At 42.5% G+C, this 14,630-nt stretch overlaps 1 protein-coding gene across 5 annotated transcripts in view; it reads right to left on the bottom strand.

Annotated features, from left to right (window-relative positions):
• Positions 1-14,630, bottom strand: part of LOC115245028 (protocadherin-like wing polarity protein stan) — a 30,115-nt gene that overhangs the window by 3,292 nt on the left and 12,193 nt on the right. For all 5 annotated transcript variants that reach the window (XR_003885473.1, XM_029823088.1, XM_029823087.1 and 2 more), the window contains exons 2-15: positions 12,959-13,485; positions 11,906-12,467; positions 11,539-11,816; positions 10,576-11,289; positions 9,516-10,356; positions 7,222-9,428; positions 4,603-5,707; positions 3,725-4,343; positions 2,989-3,355; positions 2,517-2,732; positions 1,719-2,291; positions 1,013-1,439; positions 537-774; positions 1-244 (exon numbers count right to left, since the gene is read on the bottom strand). Coding sequence is in view for 4 of the 5 variants with exons in the window: in XM_029823088.1 (XP_029678948.1) it covers positions 1-244; positions 537-774; positions 1,013-1,439; positions 1,719-2,291; positions 2,517-2,732; positions 2,989-3,355; positions 3,725-4,343; positions 4,603-5,707; positions 7,222-9,428; positions 9,516-10,356; positions 10,576-11,289; positions 11,539-11,816; positions 11,906-12,467; positions 12,959-13,401 (8,834 nt within the window). In the remaining variant the exon portion in view is untranslated. The remainder of the gene's footprint in view (positions 245-536; positions 775-1,012; positions 1,440-1,718; positions 2,292-2,516; positions 2,733-2,988; positions 3,356-3,724; positions 4,344-4,602; positions 5,708-7,221; positions 9,429-9,515; positions 10,357-10,575; positions 11,290-11,538; positions 11,817-11,905; positions 12,468-12,958; positions 13,486-14,630) is intronic.

A 14,630-nucleotide genomic window follows, 5' to 3' on the forward strand; every position in this document is an offset into this window, starting at 1 on the left:
TCGGCATTCGAGCAAAGTATGTTCAAGTGTTCGGCGGGATTGGTATGAATGTTGGGCAGGTAGCTATGGGCGACATGCTGCTGCGTAGACACTCCCATGTTCCTGTGAGACCTTGACGTGACGTCGTCCTCATCGGAACTATGCGAGCTGGCGAGATCCAGGCTTCTTCCGCCTCCTTCGGCTTGAGAGCCGTCCGAGTCTGATTCCGATTCTCTGCGCTGGCTTCTCACCTCCGTAGAATCCACTGTAATATTGGCGTGAAATTATATGATGTGCAATATTCTTGTTTAATTTGAATTATTAATTAAAATTAGTTTTTTTATAACGTTAATGAAAATAATGATTTTAAATACAAATCAAAATTAAAAGAAGAAAAACAGATGATATATTATAGTATATAAAGTATTAGAATAATGTTATGATATTAGAATAATGTTATGATTATAATAATATTTTGATTAATATCTTAAAATTTCAGGATTTTTCTAATGAATTTATTTTAATGCATATTTAATAAATTTCATCATAAACTGTACCTTGTCGAGTTTGTAGCGCTGATCGATGACTCCTGGACGATAAATACGGATCTCGATCGCTGTTGTAGTTGCTCGTAGATGTTGACGTATGTCTCAAGTGTGTATCGCTACGATAAGGGCTTGAGCCCGTCTTATTTGTACTTCTTGAAGTCGTGCTGCTCGTTGACACGCCGACATGGACTCTCCTACATGCAGATTCGGCTCCGGTGTAGGTCGAAGAGTAAGCCAATGCCGAACGCTAAAATATGATCATCATAATTCATTACAACATTTATTTAAATTTTCATGACTCTTCAAATTACTTTAATAATTAATCTACAAATATAATTTTAAGAAAGCTATTTTTTTCAAATATTTTTAATTTATATTTGAGATTTTTTCCATCTTCTTTTGAAATATAAAACAAGGCATGAACTTTCTTTTGTACTGTGTTTCTTTAAAATATAAAACAAAACAAGATTTTTGAATTTACATACCGAGTGAGCATTCACATTTTGACTGCTACTTCCGTTACCCATGCTGCCTTCCAGCAAAGGTGTCTTTTTGCCGATACATCTTAACAAACTCTGATACAAATTTCTCCTCACTCTGCCATTGATGAAGCAGTAGCCGATCAGGCTGAATGCTGCGTGAACCACGATGGTAACACTCAGCAAGTACGATAGAGTCGGCGAGTTCTCGGATGCATTGAGAACCGCTAGGGTCCATGTCGATCCTAATAAGGGCAACGATGCCACGGAGAGCCATAAAAGCGTTCGCAAATTTCCAAAACCCATGATGTGTTCCTTCAGAGTAAAAGCTGCGCGAATGCACATCACGAGAATGCAAAAGTTTACCAACACGGCTGCGCAGACAGGTCCTATTAGTGACCAGATCACGGTCTCGTAGATGGACAGCCAGCAACTAGAATAGCAAGCAAAAATTTATATGATCAAGATCACATTTAAAAGAATTTTATTTTAGCAGTTCACAATTTGGAAAAAATCATCATATTTTATTACAATAAAGAAATTACTCCATAACTTTCTTCTATTATTTACTTTTTTTCTTTAACAAAAAAGGCAATTTTTAAGTGGCTATATAATTATTAATTAAGTAACTATACATTATATAAAATTATTTCTAGATGCTTCTATTTCTAAAGTAATTTTTTTAAGGAATAAAAGGAAAAGATCAACTTACAAATAGAAATTTCCGTATTGATCTGCCCTGACGCCGATGGTAAGTCCAACGATGACAGCCGGTAGACCGTATCCCATGGTGTAGTAAAATCTCATCTGTCCGTGATTCACATCCCTCATCTCTGTCAACATCCGATAGAGATGAACAGAATCCACGAGGGTCCAGGCGAAAGTGCTCAACCAAGCGTAATGTAGTCCTATCGCCGTCAGTTTGCACGGGAACTCGTTAGAAATCAGAGGACCCCTAGCTTTGAGCGCGATCAAGTACAGAACCTCCGCGACGAAAACACACAATACCAAGTTCTTGTGGATACTGTTGGAATTGGTACCTCCGCCACGAATTAACGCCAAGATCAAGAGGGCGGATAATAATAGCGGCAGAGCGAGCATAAACGCGCTGTAGCTAGTCACATCCTCCAACAGGGATGGCTCGGGAACGTACTCCAGATCAAGGACGTCCGTCAGTGTGGCGAAGGTGGACAATTGCAAGCAGGAACAATTCACAATGGTACCAAATGACAGGGAATTGTCTTCGATTTCCGTCGTGCAGCCCATTCGGCTCCATTCGCCGACTCTGAAATTCATCAATTAAAACAAATTATTTTGTGCCGACTGTCACACGAAATTTTTATCAAGATAAAGTGAAATAAAATCAATTATTATATTAAATTAGTTAAATTAGTAAATATTCTAAAATTATTAAAATTATTAAATAAAAATAATAATTTTAAAATTATTTAATATAAATTGTAATTTTTTCTTTATTTGTGCATATAAAAATTTAATTAACTTTTCTTACCCTCTCGCCGTGCTCCAATGGACACACTGCGGATTTGTTCTAGTTTTAAAATCGTCGTTCTCGTTGAGCCAAAGTCGAACTTGGACCGGTGACTGCAAAGGAATTCCGGTCAAGGACTCGTAACCATTGTCCGAAGGAACCAATACCGAGACGGTCATTACAGGCGAGCCAACTGCTACTTCTACACCCCATCTAAGTGCGACCGAATCGTCGAATCTGTAATATTAAATATCATCATTAAAACTATTTATCCATTTTCTTAACTCTGCTGGAAATACAAAATTTCAAAGAAAATTTATACAGGCTTGTAAAATTGTACAAAATTTATACGGAATGTAAAATGTAATATGCGGAATTATTTATATCAATATAATTGTTATAATTATATATAATATAAGAGATTAGAATTATCTTATAAATTTTTAAAAATAATTAAATTAAAATAATAACTAATAAGAGCATCATCACGCACCTTTTCGGCAAAAGAGCACCGAGTTCTTTGTACTGTACGTAACTCAGCACTGCTTTTCGATTACTTAGACTGTTCTTGACATTCAGCTCGCCCTGCACAGGGGGTTTGATTCCCAGAGTGTTGAGCGGCACTTGGATTTTTGAGTACGGGTCGAATCTACTCGGATCGGCCATATAATTGTTGTACTTCGGGAAGCTGACAGATGGACCAAAGTGCGCCGATGAACTAAGAAAAGCAGAGGTATCGGGGAGGATGATCTTCCGGTCGGCTTCCGAAGGCCTCGCCGTTGATAAGGCAGGATCTTCTTTATATTCGGCGGTCTCATAGCCAAAGAGACTCTCCGATGTTACGATGTCTAGACCGAGTACTAAAATACGATGCATATATATTTAACGATAAATAAATGCCTTTTAAACAAAATCTATTCTTTTTATCAAATAATATAAAGTACAATATTTATTGTACGAAAATTGTGTATAAATCTTACTATCTTTATATTATTTAAAATTAAAATTGATTATTATACTTTATTATATTATTACAAACTAGATTATATGTAAGATGTTTCACAATACATTTCAAATTTATTTTCTAAATAAAAAAATTAAATTACTTTTAATTAAAAAAAATATTGAAATAATAAAAATGCGAAAAATAATAAATAGTTTATAAAAATTCGATAACAAACTCTTTTAATAACTAAGATAATCAAATTAAGACAGAACAAGTCACTCACCAACGTTACTATCGACCACTTCAAAAGGACTGGTGAAAGTATCGTGTTGCGATGCCGTTAGAGTCTTCAGATAATTCGCCATAGCGTTCAGAACCTTATCGGGACTATCTCCGTTGAGTTCTACTATCTTCTCCCATTTCTCCTTGTACTTGGATTTCAGAATCGCTCCAGCTATACCGATCAGATGGGAGACATAATCTTTATCCTGACTGTGAGTCAAATTCAACCCCACCAGGCTCTCTTCGTAACGTAGCAATGTCACCAACAAAGATTCCGCTACCAGAAGATCCGCTCCGTACATTTCCCTGGTGATATTCACCGCTCGATGAACGTCCTTCGCCATCTTTACGGCTACGTAGGTATTCAATGTGAGATCCTTGGTCTCCAGGGCCGCAAGCTGATGTCGTTGCTCAACGAAAGCCTCCGAAGTGCAATTGAAGAGATCAGGTGATTGCCAGCCGCCCAATTTGTCGTCACAGGATCTCGAGGCTTTGCCTTCGGCGGTGCCGGGACAGTCCTCGATGGCTGTCATCCCGAAGAGAGTCCGCGGCCACCACAGACCGTCCGAATATGATCTGGGACAGCCATCGTAGACTACTTCGCATCCCCTCAGAGTTACCTAAAACATTAATAAATATGAATATTAATTAATATAATATAAATAATCTTGATATTTATATTACATACTTTTATAGAAAGAGAGAGTTTAAAATTCTATTTTATTTAATAAAATAATGCATTATAATTAAAATGCATTTGATCTACCAATTTTATAATTAGTTTCGTCTTTTCAATTTATCTGGTAAATTTATCTTGAATATGTTATAACGCTGACTCTGACATATCATTTTATGTATGCTGTTATATATTCTTCTCACCTCGGCATAAGGATTCGGACAGTCGGTGCACGCTCGACCGATCACTCCGGTTCGGCAACGACATTGACCGGTCTCGCTATCGCAACGTGGCCCGAAGCTGCCGATCACGTAGCACTCGCAAGGTATGCATTCTTTGCGTCCGGTCGGTTGATAATGATTCTCCTTGCAGTAACATTCGCCGGTGGTTTTGTTACAGGCCGGATCGTAGCCCTTAGTCTCGTCGCAGTGGCATGGGCCGCATACCGGCGTGCCCCACCAGGTTGCCGGACAGGGCTGATCGGCTTTGATATCGCAATAATTGCCTGTGTACTCGGATGACGTACAATCGCAACGATAACCATGCTTCGACGTAGTTACGTCCTTCAAGCAATCGCCAGTTTGCTTGCACGGATGTAGGTCGCACACGGGCTCGCACTTGGGCCCAACGTAACCAGCGGCGCATACGCATTCGCTGGACTGCCAACGGGATAGGCAGATTGTAGTTTCCGGATCGCAATTGATTTCGCATTTGGATTTCGATGGGCAACCGACGCTCACGTTCTCCTTCACTGTCGGGCGGTGGAGTAGACTCTGGTTCGACCCAACCCGAATGTTCTGCAAGCAACCGTACAAAGGTTTCAATTGAGTGTCGATAGTCTGGTCGGGGCCTCCTACGAGTATTCGGCCGACGTAAAGACCCTGGAGCTTGGCGGGTAGTGGCAGAGTTGTTGGTCGATCCCGGTAATCGATATCTAGGGACACGTGGCCGCTCTGCCAAAGGATTTCTAGTCGATGCCATTCGCCATCCGCGACGGCGCCGGTAGTACCAATTACGTCCGCGCCGTCTAATGAGACTATTAGCTTCCCATCTCGAATCTCGAGTAGCACTGAGCTGTTCTGGCCGATTTGCACGTTCATAACGAACGCCTGTCGCTCTCGTGTTCGAAGACTCAGGGCGGTCAGCCAAGGCAACTGAATCGGTCGTAGCAGCGGGTTGAAGCTGAGCATACCATGCCCATTGAACATCCATGGTTGGCCGACCTCCTCGGCGCAGGTTGGGCCAGCGAACGCGTCCTCGCATTCGCAAAGAAAACCTGCCCATACTTCGCGGCATTTTCCATTATTTCTGCGCAAAAAACGATCGTTCAAGCACAATGTAAATCATTCTTATTAGTCTTGATGTTCATTGCGATAGAACATTTCAACCTGGATTCAAGTCATCTTAAAACAATAGATTTATATACGAACAAACAAATGATTTTAATCAAATAGTAAAATAAAAAAATTAGAATTAAATAAAAATTTTAGTGCCGACAATAAGAGATTTACGAAAAAGTTTTTAGTTGTGATTCTATAATTATTTACGGGAAAACAATATCCAAAATCGTGACGAAGAGAGAGAAAGGAAAATTCTTCCAAAAATCGAACTGTCAAATATTATTCGAAGCAGCCATTCATTATGAAAAAGATGAAAAGAAAAATATAATGTATTAAAAAGAAACGCGTGGATCCTTTGTTCATGACCACTTACCATCGATAAAATTGTCGGAGAAAATCAAAATTATTCATAAAAAGATAAAAAGCCGAAAACTTCAATTGTTAAATGATTAAGAGTCAAAGAAAGAGCGCAATTATATACCTGTAGCAGAAATAAAAGTAAACGAGACAAGTACCAAACAGAGATTAAGATAAAATAAATGTGAAAATAAAATGTCAAACAGTATAAGAGTAATTCAATTTACTCACTTATCGTGTCATTTCTTTTTTACTTTACACACTACAAATTGAACATCACGATATTAAAATTTTGGTATTTTTAGATAATAAAATATCCGCAACGAGAGTGAAAGACACAGGCAGACATATCTACCTGCGCTTCCGAAATTCTCGCTATGAAAACTAAGTCAACAGTCGATAGTCAGAAAACAGCCAAGCAAGAGCAAACCATATATAAACAGTAAACACAAAAACCGTAAACATACAATAGCGCGAAAAGAATAATAAATATGTTTCCTTCAGTTATTATAAATATAACATTGCTTTAGCAGCAATAAATTCAGTTTGGATAGTAACGTGTATTTCTTTATATCTATAATATCGTATTAAAAAATTGTTCTATATATTTAATTCTTTTAGTATTCTTTTTTTCTTTTTTTCAGATCTTGGCTTGTTCGGTTAAAAAATTATTTTGCTCATTTTTGTTCGAAATTTATGATTATATATAAAAATGACTTGAGAATCCATGTTAAAACATTCATAAATTATATTAATATTTTAAGATTAATTTTACGTATAATATATATAAAATTATATATAGAAGATGCACGAATTTCGTATTAATTGGTTCTCTACATCTTTAATTTTACTCCTCAAAAAATTAATTTTAGCAATATTATAATTGTAATAAAGCTTTGCCTTCTCAATTTGTTTCAAGCCGATACATTTTTTTAATTTATCCGCTAAAAAATTTAGTATAAAATATGTAAAAATTTTGCATTATAATAATTTCTGATAATCTTTTTCAACAAAAGAAATCAAACGTCTCTAAAAAAAATTTTACTGCAACAAATCGAGACAAAAGTCGATATCGGTCTTTTAAATTTTAATTTGGCAAATGCTATATTTTTTGTCAATTATTACCTGCAGGGCGATGAGGCGCAGAAGGCGGTCTTCTCAGGACAACCGGCATGGGTCCCGTTATCAGCCACGAAGGAGTTCAAGTCGACAAAAATGTGATCGATATAGAAATCACTGATACATCCAACATAGTCCTTGTTGCGAATTTGAAAATCGGATGGGATCGCTGGTAGACCGCCAAGTTGCAATGGTCCGGTTAGATCAAGGAATCTGTGACAGGTTTCGGTGACGAGCCCGCAGCGTTCCTCGAGAATTTTCTCGCTCCTACCGGCGCAGTTCCATCTCGGTCCCAGCCTTTCGCCATGCTCCAAAGCGAGTGCGATGTCGCAATCATCCAGGGACACCGTCACCGTTCGATTGATGTAAGAGACCTCGACCTCATGCCATCGTCCGTCCGAAACTCCACCGAGAATGCCCGCCGTGGCGCGGGTCACCTCGTCACCGAGAGAAAAGCTGAACTGCACCTGCGAGTCCACGATTTCCAGAGCGATGAAGTCATGACGTTCGTTGTACCTGCCATTATAGAGTAAGAGACCGTCGGTCAGCTCGGTAGCAAATTTTAGTCTGAGATGGAGACGATGACGTTGTCTGAGAGAGGCAAAGGTGAGAAACGTCGCCGGACCGAAGCTGCGCGCTCTAAGCTCGCAGAATGGTGTCACGTTCTCCAGCGCGGTTACGGGGCAATCCTCGCAGATAAAATCGCCGGTATTCTTGAGAGCAGTGCATTGAGAGCCGCCCTTGCAGACGCCAGGCGTTAAGCAAGCGTCATGATCTAACGAGATCTCGCAGTTCTCGCCGGTGAAGTCAGGCATGCAGATGCACGAGTATCCGTTTTCTCGTCTGTGACAAGTGCCACCATTCGCGCACGGATTCGAGTAGCATAGGTTCACTTCGGTGTCGCACATATAGGCTTCGCGGCTACCGGTGAAGCCGCGGCCGCATCTGCAGGCAAACGTCGTCACCGGATAGATGGGTCGGAAAAGAACTGTATCGCTGCTAGCAAAACCGGACGCGTTGCCAAACTTCAATACCGTCAGGCACTCCTCGAAATTTAAACAGGGTTCTCTAACGCAAAGATTGTCGTCGAAAGGTAAAACTGTGACCGTCGCCAGTCTTGCCAAGATACCGCGATTTAGATAGACCCGTTCTTGGAGAAACTGCGGACTGTAAAACTCGTCGATCGTGCCGGGCTCCACTCTGCGCGCCGAAAAACTCACGTTTAGGATCTTGGCGTTTACGTTTGCGTCTTCCTGAATGCTAAAAAGGAAGATGTTTTCGCGTGGGCACGGAATGATGGCTGCCAGACCATCCAAGAAATAACCCAGAAGAGGACTGAGAAACGCCTCCACTGTCATGTCGTCCAATCTCACTGTAATCGAGTTCAACAGCATTTCATCGGTGATCAAACGCACCGACAACGTCATCGTGGCCTTTGCCTCGTTGATGCCGTCCGTCACGGCGACCTCCATGGTCGCCACTCGCGGCACGTTGGTGTTGAGCTGCGGCGACAGCCGGATCTCTCCGGAGGTTTTGTTGAGATCAATCAAATTCGCATTGTTACCAGCGAGGATGCTGTAGACGAGATTGTCAGTAACGTCGGCGTCTACTGCCGGTATACGGCCGATCGGCGCGGTCGGGAAGAAATCCTTAAAGTTGTTAAAGATGATCTGGAAATCCTTGAGCACCGGCGCATTATCGTTCACGTCGGTCACTAGAATCTGCACAAGTGCGTCAGAGCGCAGTGGCGGCGATGCTGCGCGCACCACAAGTTCGAATCTCTTCTTTGGCGATTCATAGTCCAGTTCTTCGAGAGTAATAAGCTCTGCCCGATCGGCTCCCTGCCGGATATTTAAGGCAAAGCTGTTGGAGTCTTCGCCTCCAATGATGCTGTACTGCACCACCGCGTTTGGACCCTCGTCCGGATCGTGGGCATAGATTTCGCCCACGGTCGAACCGATCGGCGAGTTCTCGGCGATATAAAGAACGATCTTGTCATTTTCGAAGGCGGGCGGCGAGTCATTGATGTCCTCGATTTTGACGATGACCGGAACGACGGATGAAAGCGCGGGTGAACCGCGATCTATGGCAACGGCTTTTAACGCGTAACGCGCCACCGATTCTCGGTCCAGTGGCTTCGCGGTTCTAATGATACCTGTCGTAGAATCAATTGCGAATGCGCTGTCACCGTCGTCCTCTAAAGCATACCTCACCTGGAACATGTATTAAATTCATTAAAAACTCAAGAAAGAAACATTAAATCATTTATTTAATTACAATTTTAAAAAAATTATACTCACCCGGCCATTGAGATCAGTATCCGCATCGGTCGCTGCAATCCTGAGCACACTGGTACCCACTAAAACATCTTCAGGAACTGATCCGTGATACTGCGGCGCCTCGAAGACCGGCGCATTATCATTCACGTCCGTAACAGAAATCTCCACGTCGGTGGTATCTGACAACGGCGGTATCCCGCCGTCTCTGGCGGTCACCGTCAATAAGTACGAGGGTACTAGTTCGCGATCGAGCGCTTTAGTCGTCGTGATCGCTCCGGTCTGTGGATTGATGGTGAACTCGTTGATTGCTTGTTCGCCATTATCAGTGGCCAAGCTGTAAGTGATCTGGGCGTTCTTGCCAACGTCAGAATCGGTGGCGCTGACCACCAGGACGGTCACGCCGACCGGCGCGTCTTCAAATACCGAGACCGAGTACGGCGCGTTCTCAAACACTGGCGAAAAGTTGTTGGCGTCCGACACGTTGACGTAGACCAGAGAGGTGTCGGTGCGGCCGCCGCTATCCGAAGCTGTTACCGTCAGAACGAATCGCTTTTCCTGCTTGTAATCAAGCGGCTGGGCAACGGTGATGAGGCCGCGGCCGTTTTGCGACGCAATGGAGAAGCGTCCGCGCGTGTTGCCACCTGTAATCTCGTAGTGGATCCTAGCGTCCTCGTCCGGATCAGTAGCGGTCACCGAGGCGACCGGAGTGCCCGGCGGATCGTCTTCGGATATTATGGCCTCGTAGTTCTTCGGCTCGAAATAAGGATCGTTATCGTTCACATCGGTCACCGTGAGAATCACCGTCGCGCTCGCGGATTTTGGTTCCTCGCCAGAGTCCGCCGCGATTACGATAAATTGGTATCTAAAATAAAAAAATTTCGCGTCACAACATTTATAAAAGAATTTGTTTTTATCGAAATTTATAAAATATAATAAATTATTTTTTGTTTTCGATTACTAGCTTTGAATACTTTCTATAAACTTCCTATAAATTATACGCTAGTTTTTTATATTATAATCTTTTACAACTCTGACTAAATGTTTATAATATATTGTAGTAATTAATAAAAGAAATTAATACCTCGAGCATTCTTCGCGATCCAATTGCTTCGTCGTGTAAATCCAGCCAGTTTCCGTGTTAACGGTGATGGGAAAGTTCTCCGTAGAGGCGCCAGTGAAGTCGCGCGCGCCGATGTTATATTTGATAAGCGCGTTGTTACCCTCGTCAGCATCGTACGCCTGTACTCTCAATACCGAGTAACCTAGCGGCACATTTTCCGACACTGATTCTTGAAAATGGCTCGTGTAGAATCGTGGTGCGTTATCGTTCACATCTCTGACCATCACCAACAATTGAGTGGTGTTGGATCGAGCGGGCGAGCCGCCGTCCTGGGCGCGTATGACGATTTTGTAGTTCCTGATAGATTCGTAGTCGAGCGGCTTGACCAAAACGACGTCGCCACTCATCGAGTCGATGGAGAATGTGTTCTGCGTGTTGCCGCCGATGATGGCGTAGCGGACAGCCGCGTTGGCGCCGGCGTCCGCGTCCGTCGCCCGGATATGAGCCACCACCGGATTAGTCGTATAGTCCAGATCCTCCGACACGGACGCCGAATACGTTCGTTCAGTGAATTGCGGATAATTGTCGTTGTCATCCAGCACGTGTACCACCAGAGTCGCATTCACGCTTCGTCGTGTCGACGGTGGTGTTGCTTGATCCGTAACGCTGAGTACCACTGTATAAACTTCGGTCACCTCGCGATCGAGCGCGGTCCGTGTGGTGACTACGCCGGATCTGAAAATGGATGAAGATTATTTTTGTTTTGTCTAAATGAGACTTGTACGAAATTAAATTTGAGGCTTGATCTTTAGAAATTTTGTTATAAAATCTTCTATGAATAAATATATAAAATATTATTTTTTGTATATAAGATTTATCATATATAATATATCGCAAAATATAATTTTCTTAAATTTTAAAAGGGATTTCAAAAAAATAAGAAAATAACAAGATTATATATTTGATATCTGAATATCTACTGACCTAGAATCGATTCTGAAAGTTGCCGCGTCTTCCGTATGCGTGGTAGTACCACCTGCCGTGATAGAAATGATAGAATACTCCACCTCGGCGTTTCTGCCAGTGTCCTGGTCCGTGGCTTTGACTGTAACCACGGTGGAGCCCACGGGGACACCCTCTCGTACTGACGCATCATATTCCGACCATTCAAAACTGGGCGTGTGATCGTTCGCGTCTAATACATTGACCTGAAGAGTCGTTGTGCCGGTTCGCGGTGGAAACGAGTCGTCTACTGCCAGTACCTGTAAAAAAATATAACAACTTAATTATGCAATTTATATATTCCTTGTGTTAAAATCATCTTCTCCAACTTTGTGATTTTGATACTTACCCGGAAATAGTGCACGTCGACGTTCTCTCTGTCCAGTCTGGCACGAGTCGTCACTTTTCCGGTCACAGGATCGAGAGCTAACAGCGCCTGCGATCTCGCATCAATCAGCGAGTTCATCGAATATCGCACGGCGCCGTTTTCGGGATCTCTAGCTCTTACTGAAGTCACGTATACCCCCGGCTCTTTCTCCTCTTCCACCGCGGCGACATAGAAAGATTGCTCGAAGTACGGCGACTGATTCTTTAGCTCTCGCCTCACCCTTCTACCCAGATCAGTGTCGTCCAGTTGACGGTGATGGAAAACAATCTTCAGCCGATGCTCGGCGTCGGTCAGACGCGAATCACCGGTGCAACGCAGGATCATGCTGACCGAGACTTTCCATAATGGATCCACCAAGCATTGCTCGGTGGCGGAGACCAGATCTCCGGCGGCGCCCTCCACGAGAAATCTGGGATCTGCCACTCCGCCCCATCTGGTTTCGCATTCCTTCAAGGCCGTCTGCGGTAGGAAATCGCGGAGAGCTGCTACTAGTTGAGACGTTCGCAGACACACTTCGGTAAACCTGTCAATGTAATTAAATCTTTACTTATAAATTTTAAGTTAAAGCAGCTTTTCAATATATCTTGACTGCAAATTATTTTATTTTGCAAATTTTCAATCAGAAAAGAAATTTTCATAGCTTTAATTGTTATAGTTAATATGTTTATGGTTATCCTAGCCATTTTCTTCACGACAGTTTCTTTTTTTTGTTGCAGAATTAGATATATTTTTATATATGCATATAAATACAATCATAAAAAAATTATATCTATATCTTGAATCAAACCAATTATTAAAGTTATAATTAATATATTCACGATCATTACTGATTACTCTATTTCTTTTCAGGAAGGTTTCCTTTTTGCCATAAAGTCTCTTATAGAAATATACATATAGAAATATATATTCACCGTATCTATATCTCGAAGCAAACCAGTTAAGCTCGAATATTACAAGTCACTAACTCAATTGACATTTCCTTTATCTAATGATAAGACTGAAATCTGATCCAACCTGTCAGTGCTGGGCATCGCGTAAGAGGCCAGAGTCTCCGCCATCCAGCCCCTGGTAGCTGCCAGGTCGCGATTTTCCCCGCCGCATCCGGTGATCAGGATCCTCAGCGGCAAGCTGTAGTAGTCGATGGTGGGTCTACCAAGGCGAGAGCTCGTCGAGTCGACGTAAAAAGTGAAGACGCGCGGGTACTGGAGTCCATCGCAGCTCAGCGTCCTCGCCAGGGTCACGCGACCCGTGTGCGGATGCACCTTGAGGAGCTTCCGGGCGAACCAGGCGGTGCGCTCGCTCGAAGCCTCATATTTCCGCCGACCCCCCAGCTGCGGCACCCCGGCCTCGAAGACGAGGGCACCGACGGGCGTGCTGGACGGCAGCACCGCCAGGTAGCCGTCGACCAGCACCCAGACGGTCGTCAGGATCAGCAACGTCCATCCCCACCGCGCCATCCTGGCCGCTCGCACTTAATCCGCGCGATCCTGCAGTCTGTTATGTCCTCTCCCTGACGCACGTCTCGTTGCGTCAGGATCCATCTACGGAATGATAAAGCGACGTCAAATTTTCTGTCAAGGAAAGATCAATAAATTTAAATTCGCCAGAGAATTTCATTTAGCGATCTTGTTTCTCTTGGCCATAATTATTTACTTTATGAACCGGATGCTTTTCGATGATGAAAATATATTAGAGCAACGTTATTATCAAAAATAAAAAAATATAAGATGATTGAGGAGATATATTAAAAATAATAAATTAATTTAAGCAACAAAACAATATATTATTTCTAAAAATTATAGTTGTAATATAAAATTCAATTTTTTAAGACAAACAGCGTATCCATAAAACTTAAAGAATAAATTAAATTAAATTAAATTAAATTAAAAATCATATTCTAACTTCTATTCTCTCCTAATGGAGAGCATTAATATAAAACGAATTAATATAAAATCAAATCGTGATTAGAATAACGACTAGAATAACGATTGATTTATAATTAAAAATTCAATTTGCTTGTTGACGAAAGCCATGTTGAATTGCGTTACTAATACAGTCATCGCGTTGGAACAAGGAAGGCCTCAATTGGCTTGAAATAGAGAAGATAAATTTCTCATTTTATTAGAAGGACGAGGGCAATCTTCTCACTTCTTTAAAATAAGCAGCTTCAAGATGACAGTTCTTCGAACTCCTTAAGGCATTGAAAAATATCGGGAATAAGAACGAGAACGCAGGAGAGATGACAGTAATCGGGAGGAGCGACTGGGGAAGCATGTAATCCCACGTGGATCTCTTCTCGTTTTCTCTCTTCTCGCGTTCTTTTCTCAACTCGACCCGAGAAAACCGCTCGGATCCGAGTATATATATAAGGACACGAGGCCAAGAGCCTCGTTCTTTCTTTCGTTTCGCAGAGTTAATCGCTATCTCGATCGAGTACTCATAATCGTCGCTGTACAAACGACGATTTTCGAGATGCACGAGTTTCTCCCCTTCTTGAGAATAGCGACCTTTCCTCCTCGCCGCGGCGCGCAAAACGTGGGAAACGAACTACTTCCGGTCGTGCCCTCGGCGCGGATAAGGCGCTGAAAACGCCGGCTCTCGTCGTCGTCATCGTCATCGTGAGAGGGATTCGTTGACCCCCCCCCCCCCCCCCCCTATTCGCGTTACACGCGTACTCGCTCACGCG

Source organism: Formica exsecta, unplaced genomic scaffold (assembly GCF_003651465.1).
Source record: "Formica exsecta isolate Colony F162 unplaced genomic scaffold, ASM365146v1 scaffold90, whole genome shotgun sequence".
Classification (NCBI taxonomy): domain Eukaryota; kingdom Metazoa; phylum Arthropoda; class Insecta; order Hymenoptera; family Formicidae; genus Formica; species Formica exsecta.